General features: G+C 43.5%; 1 protein-coding gene across 6 annotated transcripts; it reads left to right on the forward strand.

Moving 5' to 3' along the window:
* Positions 1 to 154: 154 nt before the first annotated feature.
* TCP11L1 (t-complex 11 like 1) lies at positions 155 to 23,754 on the forward strand. 6 transcript variants are annotated; one of them, XR_014167191.1, is made up of 12 exons: positions 155 to 400; positions 4,780 to 4,898; positions 6,825 to 6,984; positions 8,949 to 9,081; positions 9,909 to 10,029; positions 11,525 to 11,745; positions 14,206 to 14,342; positions 15,514 to 15,701; positions 16,451 to 16,632; positions 17,284 to 17,456; positions 18,342 to 18,616; positions 23,728 to 23,754. XR_014167191.1 is itself a non-coding variant. In XM_081906906.1 (12 exons), the coding sequence occupies exons 3-12, from the start codon at positions 6,831 to 6,833 to the stop codon at positions 23,055 to 23,057; spliced, it is 1,446 nt and encodes a 481-aa protein (XP_081763032.1). In that variant the 5' UTR covers positions 155 to 400; positions 4,780 to 4,898; positions 6,825 to 6,830; the 3' UTR covers positions 23,058 to 23,754. The 6 variants fall into 6 exon arrangements, 5 of the variants coding, with proteins under 5 accessions (XP_081763032.1, XP_081763033.1, XP_081763029.1 ...); XM_081906906.1 differs by having other exon boundaries at positions 18,342 to 18,459; positions 23,039 to 23,754; XM_081906907.1 differs by having other exon boundaries at positions 18,342 to 18,459.
* Positions 23,755 to 24,003: the final 249 nt, after the last annotated feature.

Below are 24,003 nucleotides of genomic sequence, written 5' to 3' on the forward strand. Positions count from 1 at the left end.
TTTCGCCCCTCACGCCTTCCGCCAACAACCTCGTCTCTTGATTGACAGCTATCTTGCTTATCGCCGGCACACGCGCGCTCCTCCCTCCCTCCTCCCGCAGCTGCCCATTAGGACTCCTCGCGCTTTGCTTTGAGGCGCTGCCGCTTTAGCGAGGAAGAGCGCAGACATGGCGGCGCCCTGTGAGGAGCCGCCAGCTTTCCCCTGCCCTCTGCAGGCTCCGGGCTGCCTGTGAGGAGGAGGAGGAAGAGGACGACGACGACGGGGATTGCGAGGAGTTCCCGCTAGTGGTGCTGGCGTTGAGGAGCCGCGCCCTTTCCCGCCCCCCGCCGCCCGGACTCGCTTTCCGGAGACCGGGTGCAAAAAAGTTGCTGTCTTCCTGCGCTCGAAGCCTCCCTCTCGGGTAAGCGGGGCTGCGGACTGGGGGGCGGGACGTCTTCTTCCCACTGCAGCCCGGTTGCCCCCTCCCCACCCCTTGCCATCCCTGTCTGCACCAGGGCCGGGGGTGGTGGGGTCGGATTTTGGTGCCCCAGAGAGCCGCAAACTCTGCCTCCGCCTGCGGGCGCTGCAGCAGAAATGGCGCTGCTTGTTATTCGGCTGCATCGGGGTCCCAGGCCAGGGTCGCGACGGGGATGCGGGAGAGAGCACAAGCCTTGTCGTCCTGTGTGGGCCATTAATCCCGATTAAATCGGAAGGGATCGCACTGCTTATCAGCATGCATGGAGAGAGCGGGGAAATTCCACCGTGTCTGCCCTGCCCGAAGCATTCGTCAAGGGTTAACATCCGTAAAGCATGAGTTTGTTTTGAAGGGCTGTCAAAATCAGCCGATTTCCAGTCAGTTCCCGATGCGCGCCTGTCCGGAAATGAGCTCCACTAGCACAGTGGGACTTTACTGCTAGGTAGGCATGCATGCATTATCAAGGCCTGCCTTCCCTTCTGGGCAGCCTCCCAGCAGCGGCATAGCTAGCTGCTCGGGGGCGGGGCGAGCCTCTCCAACTCTTGGAGCTTCTCCTCTGCCTTTCCCTCAAAACTCATTTTGTCAAACCCCCCCCATGACACCCAGGGCGACTGCAGCCCCCGCACCCCCTTCCTCCGCCACTGCCCACCAGGGGATGCATGTAAGTGGTTGGCAGGGCTAGAGGACAAAGTGGCAAGAGCAACAACTGTTCAGTTTTACCTTTGTATAGTCGGCTGGTTTCTACACACATTCATAAACCTCTCTCTCTATTCTCCTAGCCAGGCAGGGTGGAGAATTCAAGGATGTGTTCTGGCCAGGAAAGAAGGGTATGGAACAGGGCCAGTGATGGGGGTCCCCTGGGGAGGGGGTGTGGTGTGGTGAGCGTCCCAAGGGCCAGATAGAGATGCTTGGAGGATGACATTTGCCCCCTGAGACCGAGGTGCCCCCCCAATACAGGATTGCAGCAACAGTCTTTCATTTGCTAAATGGATATTATTGTTCTAATCCTATATCTGAAGATTTTCCTTGTTTTGGAATATAATGGATATATTTTATTTCATAACTCTGCAGCTCCCCAGAAAGAAATACACCAGTTCTCTGATATCCCTTATTTTTATTCTCTCCGTGTTATTCAAAGTTATTCTGTGCCCACTGAAAATTTTTATGTGTCACATTGGGAAATATATAGTTTAACTGAAATAGCTGGCACATCACTCACATCCCTGTTTTTCTAGTTTTTAACCTCAACATTACATGCTTGTCTGAGTAGTCATCTTTTTAGAGTTTCATGCAGACTTTTAGGAAACTGCATAGTCATGCTGTGGTGTAAATAAAATCCAAACAAGATAATATATATGCATTTTATGTATATGCTTTAGGGCAAGTCATGCTCTGACACTATAATAACCTGTTTTGATGTGTGCTAAGGAAACCTTTTGATAATAGGGACTATACAAAACTTTAAAATTTTGCTGCTTTATTTCCAAGAACTTGTGTACAGTCATATGTTCATGTGTGCATGACAGTAGAAAAAGAGAGTGGGGAGGAAATCTCAGTTTTTCTTTTTATGCCTGTAAAGCTGCCTGGTTTGAACTTCATTGATTTAAATCAGTGCTGTGCCATTTTTTTCCGTGTGGTGGGGGGGGGCATTTTCTTGGGAAACAATGTTCTCCACCCCTGCTGTAAACAGTGCTGTTAAAACTTGGCTGCAAAGTTTGGAAGACATCAAAGAGGAATTCTGTCTTGTTGATCTGTATTGCTCTGTTTCTCTCATTTTCCTTTGCTGCCTTCTGTTCAGACACCCCTTAATTGGGAGGTGGCAGGGTGCAAACCTAGCTGGAAATTATAGCCTTTTGACATGGATGTCATTTCTCAATGCATGTCTGCTGGTTGAATAGGCCCATGTTATGGAATAAGTTATTACTGTATAATGATTACCTAGCATATTTTTAGTGTGAGCATCACACTGCCTAAGGTTCTGAAGCTGTGAAGTCCTGTCTCAAATTAAACCCTGTGGCTTATAGGGAAGGCTATGGTGGTTGCTTCTCAAAAGTTCTGTGAAATAAACTCAAGGATGTGCAAGCCCGCCACACATCCATCAGGTTTATTCATTAGTCTAAACAAAAGCAGGTGCAAACACATACTCTAGAGGCAGACTCAACCACTTGGCTGATTAAATACTTCTCACCTGTTCTGGCAAGCGGTTCACATACCTTTAAGGTGCATTACAGCACAAAGGCTACTGCATTAAAAGGAGGAAAAACACACAAAACCAAAGTGAAGTTGGAAATGCTAAAATAGAAAAGAAAAGATTGAGTGAAAAAAATGAGGCGGGTCTAAGAATGTTGGGGAAAGGGACCACCAAAGAACTTCTGAAGAAAGTAAAGAGAGGGCAATTTGGGAAAGTGATGATAACAAGGGGGGAGAATCATATGGGGAAATGATATCAGGATTAAAAGGAAGTATGTGTTGAGATGAGAACTGAATGGGAAAGGAAAATGATGGAAGTGTCAGTAGAAGTAGCATATTTCACATGATAAAGGCAAGCATGTTAGGAAGAAACCTCGGCTAGAACTCCTCTCCCTGACATTTAGTGAAGAGAATTTTGTGTGTGTGTGTGTGTGTGTGTGTGTGTGTGTGTGTGTAAGGAAACGGATTCAGTCATATAGTCTGTAGTCTGAGGTGGTAGAACCCAAACAGGTTTTACCATCTCGGTTACCCATATCTTTACTGTCATAGAACCCATATGTAAAAGTGGTCAGAGGGATGGTAAATGTGACTCTCCCCATCCTTTTTTGTCCAACGAACTGCCATTATTGTTTTCCTCTCAGTGAGATTCTGAACCAAAATAAATCGTGCTGGAGAAAAGCAGCAGATGTACAGCAGTTTTACTGGGAGGGGGAGTTAGTTTTCCCAACCCACACATCCCTGCTTCCATTCAGTTGCCACTCCACCACTTCATATGGAGTTGGCAGGATCCATGTTGGATCTGCCATTTTCATATCTAGTTTGTCTCTTGGTGTCTGAGAAATCAGCCTTCTTGATGGGGATGTTGCTATTTTGGATTCTTTTTCACTTACACAAGCATGCTAAAAGACTCCATGATGTCAGAGGCTGTAGAACTACTTGGCTGGAGTTGGTCACACAGGCATAGTTCTGCTGTTGAATGCGCTCAGAAGAATCCAGTGCATTGTAGGTTGCTTCCTTTTTAATTTGGCAATTTATGGACAGCCGAGCCATTCAAACTACATATGACACCAGGGAGCTTAGTGCAAACCGTAAATATGTGTAAATCATGGGTATAGTTAGGGATGTTTAGTTTTAATTATTAGAGTGGAAAACCGGTTATTTAAATCCCTCATTTCCTATACAGTCATCTGTTTCCAAAGCTGGGGTGAGGAAAAAAAAAATAGCAACATGGTACACTATAATCTAGCAAAGTGTCTTGTTTTGTTCTATTTGTTGAAGCTCTTTGCTTAATCCATAAGCTATTAACCAACACTTACTTCGAAAAACTGAAGGCAGCACTGGTAGAAGTCCAGACACAATTCATCAAAAATATGGATAAACTCTGTCTGCTCTATTTTTCTATTTATGTTCTATGTTTCTATTTATTTTAGAAGTTTTGTCTAGAATGTGAATAATATATTAAATATACAAACAGGTGTCGATCCTGGATTATATCAGTCATACATACTTTGGGTCTTCTGGGTTTGGGAAACTTTTGTGTTTGTGTCAAAACTCAAGAAGATGAATCCGGAGAAAATTCTAACTTTCCTTTGCATCAGAATGTCAAAGAGATAAGTAACTACTCAACTTTTAGAAGACATCTGAAGGCAGCCCTGTATAGGGAAGCATTTTAATGTTTGATGTGTTATTATGTGTTGTTATGAGATATATTTCTGAATGTTAATTAACTCAGTGTCAGTTGTGTTGAAGAAAATTTGACAGAATGCATAGTGGATTCTAAATGCTTTTCAAATGATGCTAGTGAGTTCGAAAGAGGCATTGTGAGTACAAAATAACTAGGATTTTTTTCTACACACAGCACACAGTACAGTATAATGAAAATAGCAGTGTGACTGCAGGAAAATGTCATATGGGAAGGATACTGCTGTGACAGTCTGCCTTTAAATTCCTATAATCAGTCACAAGCCTATTTATGTATATATTGTATCTAAACAAGTAGGGCCTCCTTCCATGTAAGAGATTTGGGAGGCTTAGGATGCCAGATTCCTGTGCTTATTTTCAAATCTGCCCTTTGTTAATGGTGTTTTGTATTTGTTGCTGTGGAACCTAACTCTGTTGTGGTGGCTTTCTTACAGACCTCTTGCTTCTGTTTGGCTTTGCAGAACTTGAAGCTGTAGTCCCGCCCCACTGCTTCGCTAGCTCTCTGCCCTTTTCTTACACCCTGAAGGCTTGGTCCAAGGACATTAAGTGAGAAGTAAGTGTGACAGTTCATTTATGTGACAATTCATTTATATGGCAAAGAGGCTACTATCATCTAGTGCATGCCCTCAAGAACATGTGCCTATGATCACATGAGGCTGGGGAGTGGGACTATGATCAGTCACCCTGCCTACCCTGTTTTGCAGGGTTCTGCTGGAGGGTGGTGACACCCTTCCAAATGGCCCCATGAGCTGGAACCTTGAGCGCTTGGAGATCCATCTCATGGGGCAGCCTACATGCATTTGGAATGCTGATGTGACTCCACTAACATGAATGGCATTGTGGAGAGGCTGAGGTAATGGCATCTAAAGGGCAGGCATGTGCTCTCCAGCCTCACGCAATTATAATATGATCCTGAATGCCTATATGGGATTATAGACTCAAAAGGTCAGATTTCCCGCCCCACCCAGGCTGCTCAAATCCCATTTGCTACCTCTGAGCAATTTTTCTTAAAAAAAAAATTATAGTAGGAGTTGTGTGAGGCATTTCTTCTTTGTTCTTCCTTTCCTTTGTCCATTTTGCTGATTTAGAGGCTTCCCTTCTAGACTAGCTAACCAGGCAATCAGCCAGCTTTGCATATCCCAGATGGTCTTTACCGGGATGGATTTTGTTTTGTAGTCTTAAGCGATGAGAGGCAGTATCTCATTCATATCAGCATTTCCTGGGGAGATGAAACACAGATCTTCATATCCATCAGCATCACTTGTCTCATTGCTCAGTGACTTGATGCTGAAAGTGTGAACTGCTTCCCATAGTCTGTGTTCTGTTTGAGATGATGTTAGTTTGGTAGATGTGTGTGATCTGTGGAGGCAAGCGCACATCTTCACATCATTGGATGGCAAAGGTCTCTTGTTTCATCACTTATTGCCTTTTAGGTGAATTAATGTTCTATCAGTAATAGGGGCTGGTTTTTGGTTTTGTTTTGTTTTTTTACAAAAGCCATTGCTATAGTCTGAAAACAACATTTTCTGAAACGAAAAGTTAAAACCAGAAATATTCTAGAAACATTTCTGGGAAAGGTTTCCGGTGCCCTAAATTGATGGGGAACTCCCTTAGCATGTATGACTTATATTTAGTAAGCAAAACTGTCTGAACACGTCAAAGTCCACCCCCCGCTCCCAGTATACTCATAACTCATAACTAGTCAAATATTTTATTGGGAATAAGGTGAATCAATTAAGTGTACAGAATGCAGTTCAAATATGGTTTAAATGTTACGTGCAAATTAATTAAAAAGCATTACTTGAATAGTATTTTTGTTGTGATTGTTCAGTAGCGTACATTTCCTTACATGGTTACATTTCACAAAATTAAAAAGGTGACAAACCCAGGAAATTGTTGAAAAATGTGAACATACTTTAACCAGAGCCATATAATTTTGTCACGCATGCATGTATTTTATATGCATATACATTTATGCTTCGTCAAATATAGCCACCTGAGAAAAGTTTATTATAACTTTAAAACTGCCTTATTTGCCATGTGTTATATCTATTAATTATGCTACTAATTAAGGTTATAATACCATGTACTTTGGGAAAGGGATTATTTTCCAGCCTATATCACAGCTCTTAATATGGCATGATGTCAGAGCTACTATCTTTCCGTATTTGAAATTACAGTTGCTGCTATTATGATGATGATGATGATGATTATCTATTAGTTTATTGTTACCCAAACGTCTCCAGGCAACATTGTCAATACTGAAACAGTGTTATTTTATTCAAGTGTTTTTAAATAAATAGGTCTAACTTCTGTACAGTACATATCCCCCCCCTCCCCATTTCAGGGAATTTCCCCTCAAAATTCTTAGGTAGAATCCTAGTTGGATTAACTGAATTAGATGCAGGATTTAGCAGAGAATTTGGCCTCAGTGGGAGTGCGTGTATTGGTTTAATTTCTTTCTTCTTAATCCAAAAAGCTGAGAATGTCCCAGGACCCAGGCAGGCCAGATACAAGTGAAGGAATATCAGGTAAATCAGAAGATAATCAGCAGGACAACTTGGATAACTCTGAACAGTCTTCCAGAAAGAAGATTCGACAGAATACGCCAAGTCCCAGCAGAGGCAATACACCTCAAGGTAAGCAAAATTACTACTTCAAACCTGATTTCCCTCTTCAGAACCAAAATACCCTCCAGGAGTTCTCTCTCTGTGTTCTGTACATCAAGGTAATTTTCTCACTATAAATGGAGCATTTTCTGAACAGCATGTTTTTTTATTCAATAAAACATATTTCTTAAACAAGTAGTAACGCTGAACCAGGCTTTCTACCTCACTTTGTGATATTGCACCACATACTCCAATGCATGGGGAGGAAATAAGACATTGGATTGACACCCAATGTTAGAACTGTGGGTTGTATCCAAAGTAGTGCTACATGAATGTTCTGTGAACACAAGGACTTCTGCTTGAGCTATTGAATGTTTTATCCTATCCTACTCCCACATGCCCCCTAAATCTGTTCTAATGGTTTCCCCAAATCTCTTGAGCAGTTTTGGGGAGGGCACATGCAAGGAGAGGGTGTGAAAGTAATGGAATCGTAGAATTGTAGTGTTGGAAGGGACCCCGAGAGTCATCTATTCCTTTTTAAAAAAAATTTTAAATAAATTTTATTAAATACAAAATAAAGAAAAGAATATCAAATAAGAAAAGAAATAAAGAAACAAATTTCTTACGTAAACACATGAACATAATTATTTATACATCTGTAAAGCGATATTCAAAAAGAAGAAGGGGGGAAAAGAGAATAAAAGAAAAAAGAAAATTTAAAAATGGAAATTTAGAGAATAGAAAAGTGTTCACCATAAACAACAATTTCAGATCTATACTTGCATACAATTTTATATTTCCATCTTGCAAAATATCAGACTTAATTAAAATGTTTTAAAAGACTTCCACCGTTTACGCCACACGTCTTTTATACTTCAGGCGCCATAACCTCTGTTCTTCCTATCCTTCCCATAAGTTTTCCTTAATTTCTCACTTTATATTCTTTACATTCTTCACAAGATTAGTCCAAACATCTATTTCAACCTGCTGCAATGCAGGAATCTCATTGCACAAGTGAGAATCCTAGCATTAATGGGGCACATTAATAGACTACTGCCCTATGCTTATTTGTAGTCCAATCTCAGTTTTGATTTCCTGAAGCTGGAAATCTTGCAGCTTTTCCTTTCTGTTTCTTCCTTAAATGGCAGAGTTTTTGGTTGCTTCCAATGTCATGAATTCAGCATACCTCACTTATTGATGAAGGGCTATATCTTTTGTTTCCTTTTAACAGCCCTCCTTTCAAATTTTCCTCTTTGATGTTATTGTAGCACAAATTCTGCCCATCTGACAGCTTTCACTTTTTCCTTTTTGTGACCATACCTTCCTTTCTCAGAAGGCTTGGTGAGGAGAAGCATATTCCTTCTCTTCATCTTTGAATTTTACAGGCACGGAATTGCACAGAATGACCTGTAAACAGCCCACTTCTTTGTGCAGCTTCAAACATGATGGTAGCATACAAACTCTACAGCAGTGTTTCCCAACCTTGGGCCTCCAGCTGTTTTTGGACTACAACTCCCATCATCCCTAGCTAGCAAGACCAGTGGTCAGGGATGATGGGAATTGTAGTTCAAAAACAGCTGGAGGCCCAAGGTTGGGAAACACTGCTCTACAGGATGGTCACAGACTGAACATGGCAGCCTTCCCTACCCTGGTGCCCTCCAGATCTTGTTGGACCAACTCAAACCAGCCCCAGCCAGTCAGGGATGACGGGAATTGCAGGCCAACTATATCTGGAAGTCACCACACTGGGAAAGGTTGAGATGCACCATTAGATAGCTTATCTTTTTTTGAGGACATTATTGAAATATAGTGGACATTTACTTCTACTATTTCCAGTGGTATCTTTGATTGTCCATCCTTATCAATTCTTAGGAACTGTAAACTTTAAAATAATACAGGCCATGCTCAGTGAGATGGGAACAGTCATCTTTGTTAATTTACCATTTTATAAATTAATGGGACATTTTGCTGAAGTATATTTCATTGCCTTACAGCCAGCCCTCCTCAGTTTGTATCAGTGGAGGAACTAATGGAAACGGCAAAAGGAGTTACCAACATGGTGTTGGCCCATGAAATTGTCGTCAATGGAGGCTTCCAGATTAAGCCAGCCGAATTGCCAGAAAACAGGTATGATGTCTATTGTCGCAGGCATAAAAAGTTTAAAACAAAAATATAATTTTTGCTGTACGAAAAGGCAGCACCGCAACTAGTGGATCCAGGGGTGGGGAAAAATCAGTTTAAAACATCTCACTGTTTTTACATGGAAGTGAGAAATACAGAAAATCTTGTGGCTGGTCAGGCATTTGTTGAGAGAACATAAGCTTGTTAACAGTGGATACACCATATTCTGTTTGCCATGAACCAAATGCATGGGATCCTCCTCACCCTGTGAACCACATCCTCTCCCCGGAGGCCATCAGCAACAGGCTCATATAGCCATGAAGGTTAGCTTTGTACATCTAGCTCAAGTGTTATATCCTATATATAGTCAGGGAACGTTATGTTCATGTTTGTACATAAAGTCTATTAAGAGCCTTCCTGCCCTAGGAGGAGATAGAATGCTTACATCAGAATACACACACAATCAACTGTGATTCAAATTTCCACATTCACCACACAACTCATTTAGGAAGCTGTTTTGCATATTATTTATGGAGGGAGTTCTCAAAACCTTCCAGCCCTTCTGGCAGCTACACCCCCTATCCTTTTCATCCCATTTTGGCGACAGAGTCTCCCTTACGTGTTCTTTTTGAGCTAGAACCTCCTCTTGGATGCAGTGAATTATCTTGTTCTCTACCAATGTATTTTCTTCAACTGTAATGTTGGACATTTCAAGTAACCATCTAACTGCTAGTGATGGCTCCCCCCCCTTCAAAGCATCACAAGCTCATTGTATTTGGCTTTGTGTTAGAATTACCATTTCACTTTTCTTCTCCTGTTGTGTTGCTTGTCAGCCTTGAAAGAAAAGTAAGGGATATTGTCCACAAAGCTTTTTGGGATTGCCTGGAAACACAGCTAAAGGAAGATCCACCATCATATGATCATGCAATTAAACTTGTGGGAGAGATCAAAGAGGTAAGAGGGGCTAATGTATTTCCATAAGCATACTTCTTGTCCATACATGATTCTACATTGTTTAAGGGTAGTTGCAGCTCTATCAATCCCAGTACAGAGACCTACACTCTTTCCTGCTCCCAGTAAAAAGGTTCTGCCCTGCTTTCCTGTGACTGCTAAGTTCCTTTGGCAGGTACTTTGTCAAAAGCTTTTTGAAAGTCCAAGTGTTTATATTATCTTCCAGATGGACTTCATCTACGTTGTTTGCTAATATCTGCAAAGAGTTGTAAAAATACAATGGGGCATGTTCAGAAGCATCTTTGATTTAGACAAACAGAGATCCTCATGTCCTGTTCGAGCCTCACAAAGGCGTTTGACTGGGTAGTGCTGGAGCCAATGTACAAGACTGGATAAATTAATTGGCCTGATCTATCAAGGCAGTTCCTATTTTCTTAGGCCAATGGCAACTTTAGTGTCTTGTCTTCAGCATTGACCCTGTTTCATAAGGGCATGGACTGGTGGCAGGCAACACCTGAATCCTTTGGATAGCTTTGCAGCGCTTCCATAATGACTCATAGCCTTAAGCCCTGCCCCTCTGTGCTCTGGAATCAGTATGGCAAACAGTTTCTGTTGTCTCATAATCCAATTTACAACCTGTCGCTAGTGAAAAATTATGTCGGTCACAGTCTGCCACTTGATTGACTGAGGCATTTCATTCCTCTTCCCTAGCCCCTTTAATATCTGTGCTGGAACTACTCATTGTGTCTCCACGTATCTTCAGAACCTGCACACTGCTTCTCCTCTGCAAAGTGAGGTGAGTAGAGGGAGATTTGCAGGGACGAAGTGGCAGCAAGAGAAGTGGAGCTTAATCCTCCCTCTCTTGCAACCCCATCTCTGTTTCAGATCCATGTTTGTGGTGGAAATAATCATTCTAAAATTTCAGCAAAGTGGCAGTTGAAGAACAGGTTAAGTGCCCTTTCTCACACCCCCTGTTTCCCTGCTGATGTCCCTCCTTGACACCACTTTGCAGAATGGAAGCATCAGACGTGAGTTTAAGGATATAAAATGGAGCAGAATTTGTCACCCTTCAATACACTGGAGTTTATGCATGCATACACACATAAGCACCATTGTTAATCCCCTGTTCCAGAAACCAAGGGTTGCATCCAGCAAAGTCATCCCGTTTGTGCAAGGGCTCCCACTTGCAGAATGGAACTACCCCTCCCTCTCCCCACATTCCATCCCCCAAATATGCTCCAGAGGGTTGGAAGGGGATGTTCTTGAACAAGCAGAAATCCTTGTACACATGGGATTACTTCACTGGATACAACCCCAAAACAGTTCTTCTGTACACAGTGAATGAAAACTTCTATTAAAACTGTTAATGATTTGGCCTTATTTTACTTTTCCTAGTAACACAATATTGCTGCAACTGTTATTCACTTTGGAATAGTGTTGATTGATACAGCAACATAATACTGCTATGAGCTAACAAAGGAACATTGTTTTCTTTCAGACACTTTTGTCTTTTTTGCTGCCTGGCCATACTAGATTAAGAAATCAGATTACCGAAGCTCTAGACCTGGAGCTGATAAAACAGGAGGCAGAGAATGGGGCCCTTGACATTTCGAAGTTGGCAGAGTTCATTATTGGAATGATGGGAACGCTCTGTGCTCCAGCTAGAGATGAGGAAATTAAGAAGTTGAAAGACATTCATGAAATTGTTCCCCTGTTCAGGTACTCACATTAAATCAGTATCTGCCTATGGAAAAATACTTTGAATGTTTTTGATAACCATTGGCAGAATACAAAAATTATGCATGTAGTGTGTGTTCGTGTTTGTTTAATGGAGAAGTTATTGGTGAAAATGCAAGTGCAAAAATAGTGAATAATATGGAAATTATATTTTTATCAAGACTACTTTTATAGAGGCATTCATTGCAATTGGGATCCCCCCCCAGCTAATTTAGAAAGTAAATAAAATCATGTATACTCCTAAATATGCACAAAATGTGGCATTTATGTCTACTCTTCCCTACAGCTTTAGCTGACATGTCAGACTGAGGTGGGAATTCATATTTTGCTTGTATGTTCCTCAATGATGAAGGGGAATGGAAAGGAGGAGAAAGATTTTTTCCCACATTGGATACCAGATGCATGGGAAAGTATTCTAGTCCGGCCTTCTGCCTGACATTGTAATTTCTGTATGGGAGGGGGCTCTTTGTTTTTGTAAAGATGAGCATTAATTCATGTAAGCCCCAACTGCAGTCTGAAGCTGTCTCAGGCTTATCATCTAAGCAAGAATTGGGCAGTGGTAATCTGAAAAACTGCTAAAGGTAATTTTTAGCATATAATACATACGCCAACAGAATAGTTCTCTAGAACAGTGTTTCCCAACCGGTGTTCCGCGGCACACCAGTGTGCCGTGAGACCTTGCCTGGTGTGCCGCGGGAGGGAGGCGGGAGAGGGAACTCCCCCCCCGCGCGCAAGGCTTGCGGGCGGCAGCCTGCAGCGCGGAGCGCGGGGCGCCCTTTGGAAGACGCCCCGTGCTTCGCGCAGCTGTCCGCAAGCCTTGGGCGCCTGGGGGAACTCCCCCCCCCGCGCGCAAGGCTTGCGGGCGGCAGCCTGCAGCGCGGAGCGCGGGGCGCCCTTTGGAGGAGGCTGCGGAGGGTGGCACGGAGCTGCCTGCGCTCCAGGGCTTCTTGCAGCTCCGCGCCACCCCCCCGGATCCCGGCGCGAAGCCGCGCGGGGCTGCGGAGGGTGGTGCGGAGCTGCCTGTGCTCCAGGGCTTCTTGCAGCTCCGCGCCACCCCCCGGATCCCGGCGCGAAGCCGCGCGGGGCTCCGGAGGGTGGCGCGGAGCTACCTGGGCTCCAGGGCTTCTTGCAGCTCCGCGCCACCCCCCGGATCCCGGCGCGAAGCCGCGCGGGGCTGCGGAGGGTGGTGCGGAGCTGCCTGCGCTCCAGGGCTTCTTGCAGCTCCGCGCCACCCCCCGGATCCCGGCGCGAAGCCGCGCGGGGCTCCGGAGGGTGGCGCGGAGCTACCTGGGCTCCAGGGCTTCCTGCAGCTCTGCACCACCCTCTGGATCCTGGCGCGAAGCCGCGCGGGGCTCCGGAGGGTGGTGCGAAGCTGCCTGCGCTCCAGGGCTTCTTGCAGCTCCGCGCCACCCCCCGGATCCCGGCGCGAAGCCGCGCGGGGCTGCGGAGGGTGGTGCGGAGCTGCCTGCGCTCCAGGGCTTCTTGCAGCTCCGCGCCACCCCCCGGATCCCGGCGCGAAGCCGCGCGGGGCTCCGGAGGGTGGCGCGGAGCTACCTGGGCTCCAGGGCTTCCTGCAGCTCTGCACCACCCTCTGGATCCTGGCGCGAAGCCGCGCGGGGCTCCGGAGGGTGGTGCGAAGCTGCCTGCGCTCCAGGGCTTCTTGCAGCTCCGCGCCACCCCCCGGATCCCAGCGCGAAGCCGCACGGGGCTCTGGAGGGTACCGCAGAGCTGCCTGCATCCCGAAGCCTGGTGCGCGCTGAAGAGCGCCCCCGGGCTTCACGCACCTCTCCGCAAGCCTGGGGAGACCAGTGTGGCTCCCTAGGCTTGCGGATATCAGGCTGTTCTGGGGGCTGGGGTCGGGGGAAGCTTGGGCTTCCCCCGCGCCTGCCCCGTGCCTGGGGAGGGGAAAATTTTTTTTTTCTTTATTCTCCCCCCAAAAAATTAGGTGCGTCTTATGGGGCGGTGCGTCCTATGGGGCGAAAAATATGGTAGTCAATATAGGCACAGAGTTAAATTTTTTAACATTTTCTAATGGTGGTGTGCCTCGAGATTTTTTTCATGAAACAAGTGTGCCTTTGCCCAAAAAAGGTTGGGAAACACTGCTCTAGAAAGCACTGTATTTCTTCCTGTTCTTTAAAAGGGGATTGTTTCTAGTTCTCCCCACATAGTTCTTTAGTTAGATTACTTAAATATGATTTGCCCCCTTAGCTCTTCACTTTTTCATTTGCTTTATCTCCTTTTACATTTGATAAATATTGCAATTTGGGGGGGCATGTGACTTGATTTATTGCAGACATTTAGACATGCTGTATTTCTTACTGATACCATTTTTTAAAATACTGCACATTGCTTCTTCTTTTTTTTAAAAAAAACATTAAGCGATTTATAAATGTCCTTAAATAACTACACACACCTGCTTGAAATGTCTTCTTGATTTTGCAGAGAGATTTTTTCTGTGTTGGACTTGATGAAAATGGACATGGCTAATTTTGCTGTCACCAGCATAAGGCCACATTTAATGCAGCAGTCAGTTGAATATGAAAGGAAGAAGTTTCAGGAACTTTATGAGAAACAACCAAGTACGGTTTTTGTTATTTTGCATTGCTAAATGATCTGCTTTTTGTTTATTAAAAGAGAAATTTATTAAGCTGATTCATCATAACTGTTCAGTCCTTAATTTGATAATTATGCCAAAATAACTCCCCATGAACGGCAGAAAGCTTAATGAACTCAGGGGGGCTTATGTCTGATGAGCTGTATATGGGAGGTCCTTCTGCATAAACTTTGGGTGTTCCTCAGTGCCATGAATGGGAGCATGCAATGCAGTTTAAAGGTTGCAGTTTTAGCATAACTGTGGTGCTGTGGGTTAAACCACAGAGCCTAGGACTTGCCGATCAGAAGGTCAGCGGTTTGAATCCCCGCGACGGGGTGAGCTCCCGTTGCTTCGTCCCTGCTCCTGCCAATGTAGCAGTTTGAAAGCATGTCAAAGTGCAAGTAGATAAATAGGTACCACTCCGGCGGGAAGCTAAACGGCGTTTCTGTGCGTTGCTCTGGTTCGCCAGAAGTGGCTTAGTCATGCTGGCCACATGACCCAGAAGCTGTACGCTGGCTCCCTCGGCCAATAAAGCGAGATAAGCACCGCAACCCCAGAGTCAGCCACGACTGGACCTAATGGCCAGGGGTCCCTTTACTTTATTAGGGGAAAATGAGCGGTGCTAATAAAAATAAGCATTCAGAGTGCAAATGTCTGGATATCTATTTCAGTTTTTAAAGCCAAATTATTAACAAACTAAAAAAATTCAGTCAGCTGAAAACCCAGAAACAATAGGCCCTTGGGTAGAATTATTCAACATGCCTTCATTCTTAAGGCCATCTTCCCTAAAGACCGACACCCTTCCCTAAATATCTTTCACATTGGAGGTGACGCTGATCCGAAGTAGAGAGATGGCTTTCTTAGCTGTGGTGCTCCAAATATGAAATATTTTATATGTGATGATGAGAGACCTATCTATTCCCCTAGGCGTTTTAAGTATTGTTTCATATCTTACACCTGCTCATCTTATTTGTCAGCTTTTTTCATGTCTTTTGTTTTAAACTGTTTTTATTGTTTTTATTTTGTTCATATATTGCGCAAACCATTCTGTGCAATCTGTTTTGACCAAGGGCGGTATAAAAATATTTCAAATGGATAGGCAGGAAAATGGGTTGATGAGAAAATGGTCTGGTAAGTCAGTTTCTCCCTCAAAACAGATTCCTTAGATTTCGTCACTGAGTGGCTGCAAGAAGCTGCGGATGACCTGAGATCCAGAATGGTGCCTGCTATTGATCATGGTGCCACGTCTACCAGTACTGCTCCTGTGCTCTGTCCTGTTGCTGTACAGAATCATGCATACCTTAAGCTCCTCAAATGGGATCATCTGCAAAAGCCTTTTCCAGAGGTAACTATTTGCTTCTCTGCAATTACTATAACAATGTATGGATTGGTAGGGTGCATTCAGACATACACTTGAACTTGGTTGGGCAAGTCCCTTTGAATGCGAAGGATGGGGATGAATATGGGATTGTGTGGCAATGTGGAATGTGCTTGTTGTTGGTGGTGTTTAGATTATCATCTTTGAACCTAATCTTTATGCTGCATACAGTGCGTTTGGCTGATGGTGTCAAGATGTGCTTGTTTGTGGCAGGCAGCTACCATAATGCTGCCTCATCCTCAGTGGTTGTGGGCATCGGGGAGGCATAGTTTAAATGGAGAGGCTGACTACCATCTGGGCTAGAGATCTTGACGTTTGGTCTTTGTCAGCTCTTTTGGGGCCCTCTGCTCATCCAGAAGTTCCTGGTAGTTTATACACTGAGTCCTCTTGTCAAGTGGAGCTGTTAGTCAGTCTGGAACAGGTCTATGCTCATCTGCAATCTTATCGTGGATGAAAGGGCTGACCTGACATATTTTGCTGAGGCTTGGGTGGATCGGCTGTTCTTGCAAGGATACTTAGTACTGCACCTGGCGAGACCAGAGGATTGAGGTGAGGGTGCTGCCGTTAACTTTAGAAGCACTGTCTCCTTCACCAGACAGTCTCCTGAACTAGGAAATGGATGTGGAGAGCTTACACTATATAACTATTACATCATCTCGCCTTCCTCCCTGCATTCTGAATTTACTATCCTCTGTTGTGTTAATTTTTTTCCCCAGACTGTGCTAATGGACCAGAGCCGCTTCCAGGAAATGCAGCTGGAACTGGACCAGCTTATCTTAACTGGAGCGATTCTTCTGGTAACATTCAATGCTGCAGGCACAGCACTTTCAGGCTTGCCAGCATTTACGGCCAATCTCAAAATGGTTATCCGGGTACTGCTGACAGGTCTACACCTCCCGTGAGTACCATGTGCCTTTGGGGCCCTTTGTAGGGTGATGCAGGATGATATAGATGTCAGTTTCAACTAGAACTCAGGCCTGTTTTGAAATGAGACTTGCACTACTTCCCTACTTCTCCAAGTAGTAAAAGGCTTTAGAAATTATGAGGAATTTCCATTATGAGGAATAAATAGCCTTTCGGATAATTCTAATCTTCACATTTGGAGTAACCTTTGATTATATCACTTCAGAATACAGGGCTGTGGGAATCTCCTGATACTCACATGTAAGAAATAAAATGGAATGGGAAAGGGTTATAGGTAGTTTCTTATGTGGGGAACATTTAAACATGTGCACTCGCAGAGCATTCTGAAGAGTTATGAGTCTGAATTTTTCTTAATGTAGCTCCTAGTTGTATCTAGGAAATTGCTGACACCCCCCACCCAATGTAGACACACCCACTTGTTTCTTTGAGAACTCAAATCCCCTCTTTAAAAAGGAAGTGGTTGGTGTGTGATGATTCCTCCAGTAATGTTCCCTCAGCCTGTAAGGTTTTTACTTGTATAGCTCATGTTTTGTTTGATTGGCATACATTAGCTAACCTGTCAATTCAATTCCATGTTGCTTATGAGTTGTTAAAACATAAGAGAATTTTGATCATCTTTTTCTAGTTCCTTCAACTTGAGTGAAGCATTGGCTGTCATAAGTGAAAAGATTTGTGCTGAAGTTAATAGCTGCCTTTCCCAACATGGATTCACACCTTTCACACTTGAGAAGGAGACGGAGCTTAAAGGACAGATCCAGGCTGTGGCCAAGCCTAATAACACTGTGTGCAAACTGATAGGTATGCTTTGTAGATCAGATGATTGCTCTTTTCCCTGCAATAGTTGTGCATGTCTAAGTCAAACATACATTTGAGGACATGGGTATATCTTATTTTTGTAAAGTGAAGGGGATAGTAATGCTTCAAATGCGTGAATGCACTCGTTTTGAGATGAGAGATTGTATTGGCTGCATGTGCACATCATAAGACTAAGCCAAAAATCCTGGTTCCAAGAGCCAGGATATGCATGAGCAGTATGCACTTGTAGACAGCCCCTTTCTTGCTGCTTCATTCCTCCCTTTCCTGAGCTGCAAAAGCAAGCCAGGACTGAGCCATAGCTTCTTGTTATATGCATATCCTGAAACTATGACTAATGGCTTCAAAACAAGCCAAGGTATTCAACCAACATTAAACCTTGGTTGAATGACTCTGTCTTGTTTGGAAGCTAAAAACCAGTTTCAAAGTTTTCATGTAATGGGAAACTATGCTTAAGTGCTGGATCCTGTAAAGGGAAGTGGCAGGAGCCTGCAACCACTGCCTAGCATAACCATTAAAAAGCTACTTTGTCAAGGTGTGGAGGTAAAAAACCAGGAAGCAAGGGCTGCTTTTGGAAAATGAAACGTTTTCTTGAAGTATTACTGAAAAGTGATGTTAGGTTTGAGTTTTCTATCTATGAGTGGTGGTGTTCCTCTTGGAACTGGGAAGCAGAGATACATGGGAATGTTTGAAATGAAGGTGAAATGATGCTAAAAGAACTCCAGATTTTGTTCTGTCTGTGATTACGATAAGATGGTTGTATGAAAATAAAAATTAAGCACCATAATGGGCCTATTTGATGCGTATTATCAAAAGAGGAATTTGGGATCTTTCAGTAAGTCTTACTAATAATTTACTTCCCTTCTCAAGATTCAAGAATCCAGTCGTTTCTGGAGAGCTACCTTGCTTCTGGCCATCAGAAATCTCTTCCTGCCATTCCTGGTGGATTAGGCCCTATTCAGAAAGAGCTGGAGGAAATTGCTATCAAGTACGTTCGCCTTGTTGACTACAACAAGATGGTCTTCAGTCCTTACTATGATGCAGTTCTCAGCAAAATACTGAATGAAGAAGACTCATCTTAGCTATCTGTGAGCAAAACTGGGAAGATGTCAGACTCATTGGTATGCTGCCCTAAAGAAGATAGGGTAGGAGAAGGCTGTTGCACTCATGCTGAGGGTTGGGAAACAGAGGCCTCTTTCAGATCCCAGCTGTTTCTTGGGGATCCCCACAATCTGTCTTGGTATCCCTTATTCCCCACCAGACCCCCTCAAACACAGACCAGTTCTGATTAGGAACTTAAATAAAATTCAACACAGCACAGTTTTATTTAGGCACTTGTGTGTTGGAGGTAGAGTGAGAAGTTGCAAGATTTAAATGTTCACTCCCCCTGCTTTCACCCAAGTTTAATAACTGCTCGAAGCCAATGCCAGTCCGCCATTGGACTAGTGCAGAGATGTGCTGCTCCCCTCCCATCCTGGTCCTTCTGGCTGCTGTGTATGCGAGTGTGCTTCTATACATGGATCACTGTTATTTGGATCAGGGTGGTCAACTGTATGTGTTGTAGAAAGCTTACAATCCTTGGGCAACAGCTTTGCTGGGAATCTTTCACTAATACGGTAGCAATGGCTGAGTGGCAAGTGGATACATCAGGTGATGTAAAAGGTACATGAAAACACATCAGTTTAGTACTTAATTCAAAGCAAGTAAGAACTGACGGTGTATTGACTTTTGAAATATGGGCTTGAAGGTAAGACTAAAATGATAGATGTTCAAATTATCCTATTAGCATGTACATTGATACAAAAGGGGCTAGTAAACTTCTCTTTCTATATTAAGTTTTAAATAGTTCTGAAGATCATCCCAAAAATTGTAGCAGTAACTTCAGTTTCCAGATACTCAAAACTTGGATATTGGTAGTTAAAGCACTTTATATGCAGTCTTCAACACTCTTAAGTCCTTCTGCCAGCCAGGTTTTTTCCCCTAAAGTATTTTATTCTGTACCTGCAGATATTCTACCAAAAGCGTATAAAACTATATTTTTGTAGAGTATTTTCTGGTTCTTCTCTACTGCAGTATTCACATTCTGTAGACTCTATATATTGTTTCTCCTCTTGAAGTGAAAACAAAAAGTCTGATGGGGGAATTTCTGTATTGCTGGAGGCATGAAATGCTAATATAGGTGAGGAAAACTTTGGATATCTGAAAAAGTTGGATAATAGAGTATCCATTTAAGTACATTCTGGAATTTATCTACATATTATAAAAGCCTGTGATTTAGGTGAGAAGTTGGGTTAGCTCCTAGTTTAGTAATATAATACTGTGTCCCCAATTCAAGTGCTCTTTGAACATAGTTGTACATTATGAGCCTACAGCTTAGCATGTGTGCTGGCAGAGATATTGCTGGCACTGATCATGGTGAATTCCTCCCCCCCCACCACCACCCTTTTACCTCATAGAGTAGCCTTTGGAAGGCCTGATCCAGCAGACAACCCACAGGCAGGAAGTTTCCCTCTGCCCGTCGCATCACCCTTGCTGGACTTGGATGCAATACTTTTATTTGAATGTTAGAAATAGTGATTTTAAATTTATAGTAGGAAGTGGACTACCTTTAATGTCCCATGGAGTTTATAGAAAACTTTCTGCTAGGTTTTAAAACAAGTGTTTTCAGGAGTTCATAAACATGTGACTTATTGGATACTTAGGTAGGCTCTCTTGTTAAATGTTTTCTAACATTGAGACATGGATGTGTATGTTGTCACAAATATGTGAGGCAAAAATAATTCTGTGAATTGGCTTTTGAAATTGCTTTTGGTTGAAAAGCCACAATGCACAGTATGCTTCCTGAATGTTTGGTAGCTGTTTTAATCTTAAAAGGGTACAAAGATAAAAGCCTCCACATTAGTGCTTAAGTGATCTCTCTGAATAATAGAATTGCTGTAAAGCAGACCAGCCCCCACCCATCATTATTTGATGAAACTTTCTCTGTTTATGGTTTTTTTAAAAAGAGGTTCTCTTTAACTATTCGGCCCATTGTGTTTGAAATGTGATGCTCGTGATGTCTGGATATACGGCAAAGGTATAGGGCTAAAAGGTTTTCCTCTGTGAAATACTGTGGTTGGCACCTACCTGAAACGTAGATCTATGAAGTTTGAGTGAGTCTGTGAGGTTGGGTTTTAGGACCCACCAGTGCAGCAAAGGCAAGACAAATGTCTTGGGAAGAGGGTGGAGCTCCCAGCATTCCTCAGTCTATGGACTCACCAAGTGGAAAGCAGGCATTGAAATTCAAATGGTTATGAAATAGAACAGTAACAAGGACAAACATACAATCGTCCCTCTCCAAAAGTAGAACTGCAACAGGAGTAAATTTGCCTTGAAAGCAAGGCTTGATAATTACGCAGCCAACCTAATCCCAACAAGGTGATACTTCCAATCAACTCTCAAATTTTATTACACTCATTGAATATGGGTGTGGCCCTTAACTAGCTCACTCACACTATGGAGACCTGTATTTCAGGCAGGTGCAAATTGCACCCACAGTGGGAGTGAGCCTGTCTGGTTGGGACATAAAATGGCTAACCCCAATTTGGGCAGGACCCTAACAATTAATCTGGGAAGATCTGCTGAAGGACAGCCTCAACCGCAGCTGAGACATGCTTGTCAATTTACTATAAAATTGACATACTTTTAAATGACATACTTGTCAATTTTATAGTGTTTGACAAAAGGTTTTTGGGGCTACGCTCGTAGCTGCTTTACAGATATCCTCTAAAGGAGCATTGGTGGAAAGGCAGCAGCCCTTGTGGAATGCGTTGCCACATTTTTTGGTACTGGAATCTTTTGAATTTTGTATGCAAAGACAATGCAAGCCTTAGCCCACCTAGCAAGGATGGATGTGGAAATCCTGTGCCCCAGAGAGGGCAGCTGAAAGGACACAAAAATGGAATCTGTTTGCCTCAAATCTCTCTGCAGTAAGGAGGGATACTTCTTACTGCAGGTCTTTCCCTCTCCTGCCTCCTTGCCTGTTCAAATATGATTTGACTGTAGCATTGTCTATGCACAAAATGATGTGAAAAAGGCAAAACTGAGGGGAGATGTGCTGAATCACTAGGTAAACCAGTGGTTTTTTGGAGCTCAGGTGCACAGGGTGAAATCTAGGCATGTCTCAGTGGCATCTCCAAATTGTGCTTGACCATCTTTCAGGTGTGAAGTGTGGCAGAGTAGATTAGCAACAGGAAGGTACTTTCAGCAGTTCTGTAATGTCAAGTTGTAGAACATAAAACTTGTTAGCCAAAACAAGCATATTTTTTGTACTTCAGCAGAGAGTTCCACTCATCCTTGGTCACAGATGTAAATGGAGCAGGAACTGGACTATATCTAGTCACTGGCTTTGGGTCAGGTAACTTGGTCACACCTGTGAGAGGTGCAGACAGCTCTTCAACTAGATTTATCATTATCATTGTTTATTTGTATGCTGCCTATCCATAGTTAAAACCATTCTCAAAGCAGTTTACATGAAAATAATTACATAACTGCAAACATAACAAAAGTAGCCATGAGTGATAAATAAAATGTACACAACATGATCAAAAGATACAAAAAATAAAAATAAAAATCAGTACAGTGGTACCTCGGGTTACAGACGCTTCAGGTTACATACGCTTCAGGTTAAAGACTCCTCTAACCCAGAAATAGTACCTCGGGTTAAGAACTTTGATTCAGGATGAGAACAGAAATTGTGCGGCGGTGGCAGCAGCAGGAGGCCCCATTAGCTAAAGTGGTACCTCAAGTTAAGAACTGTTTCAGGTTAAGAACGGACCTTTGGATCAAATCAAGTTCTTAACCAGAGGTACCACTGTATCAAAAACAGCAAAATCAATATCTCAAAAATTAAATCTTGACCCCCCCCCAACAAAAAATCCTGAATCGCACGGCAAGAATTTGTAAGTATCCTGAGTAGCAGGTCTTCCAGGACTCACAGTCAAGATGGTCCCCAAGAAAGGAGGGAAGCCATTACCACCCCACCTCCTGGTCCCAGGCCCTTAATCCATTGTTTACCCCAGGCTGCCTAACTCAAGTTCCTCAGAATATTCACAGCAGCTTCCCTCACTTCTTATAGCTGCAGTGCCATGCAGCCCAGCTGCATCAAATGGGCCTTGGCGGGTCAGCATTTTGGCCTTGCAGATCCAGAAATGGGTGAACCTCTCTGCCTCCGGGATGTGGGAAAGCGAAGCCAGGGGCTATTCTAAAGGAACCCCCTCTTCTGTCAGCTTTTGACATTCTGCCAAGGTGCTGCCAATCTTCTGGGCACCCTGAGCTGCTTTGTGTCCTCCATGGAACGCCAGAAGGAGCAGTCCAGGGCCTGCTTCCCCTTTGGCAGCTGCTTTTTTATTGGGTAGGTCAACAGGGGCCACTTCCTGCATTTCCCTTGGGATGCAAACCATTGCTCCAGCAGACAAAGATGGCGACTGGGGATGAGAGACAAATGGCACTCACCATAAATGCCCCAAACACTTATGAAAGCAATCAAATGCTTGGTCAAGCAGCCAGCCACTCTCTGTCTCTCTTAGGACAAGAAAAAGAGAATGAAAACAACAAACAAGCCTGAAGAAAGTCAGAATAGAAGGACATAGAAGCAGCAAGCAAAGACATGTACAGCTTGCAGTAAAGGCAGGACAGATTAAGGAATGCCTAGATCTCCTCCTCCTTCCCAAGGTGTTTGTCACACTGGTGAGGCCTAAACCTGGCGCAGCTCACTCCAACTCAGGAGATAGATGAGTAGATAAGATACCCTGGGCTACCACAAAGTATCAAATCAGTGTTCTTCACACGGAACAACATTGACCACAACCCAAAAAAAAAAACAGTCATCTCTCCCATTGATATAGACTTCACTGTACTTAACTTTGGCTGGGTTGTACCTCTCGGGTCTAGAACTGCCAAAGTAAAATAATTATTCCTCGGTTATATTAGTCAAATTGTTCCTTTAGGCTTAGCTTCCTACACATCTGACCATTTAAAGAAAAAAGTGCTGCTTGATAATTTGCAACAATAAGTTGGAAAGGGGTGGGGATGGTAAAGGTGGAAATTCAGTATTCTAATATTGTCTGACTTGTATTTCCTTGAAGCTGTTAATGTGATATTGTTACTATTTTTCTTATGTGTTTTATGTTGCTGCTGTTTACTTCATCTATGCACCACTAATGTGAGACTGTAACTCATCTGTGATAAATTTTTGTGTGTACTTTACATGTTGCAGTTACAGATAAACAGTGATTGCCCGCCATTCTTCTTTCGGGTCTGTATGCAGTTTTTGCTCCTTTCATTACTTGTTGCAGGCAAGTATTTTATCTTTTTAATTCCCCCTTAATATCCATGTATGTGTTCAAGTCCTGGAAGAAAGAGCTATACTTAAAGTGCAATTCTACAAGAACTGCTGGTATGTGGAGCAGTGGATGGGTTGGTGGGACTGCAGCGCTCACTTTCTGTTGCAGTGCCGCTGCATACTGGTACAAAGAGATTTGAGAGGACAGTG

This window comes from Podarcis melisellensis (assembly GCF_964234715.1).
Source record: "Podarcis melisellensis genome assembly, chromosome: 1".
Taxonomy (NCBI): Eukaryota; Metazoa; Chordata; class Lepidosauria; order Squamata; family Lacertidae; genus Podarcis; species Podarcis melisellensis.

What these genes read in the sequence shown, in the direction of transcription:
- TCP11L1 (XM_081906903.1), top strand. Translation starts at nt 6,831, where the DNA reads ATGTCCCAGGACCCAGGCAGGCCAGATACAAGTGAAGGAATATCAGGT. An exon ending in CAGAGGCAATACACCTCAAG is followed by an intron (nt 6,985 to 8,948) that starts GTAAGCAAAATT and finishes ATTGCCTTACAG; the next exon opens with CCAGCCCTCCTCAGTTTGTA. An exon ending in TTGTGGGAGAGATCAAAGAG is followed by an intron (nt 10,030 to 11,524) that starts GTAAGAGGGGCT and finishes GTTTTCTTTCAG; the next exon opens with ACACTTTTGTCTTTTTTGCT.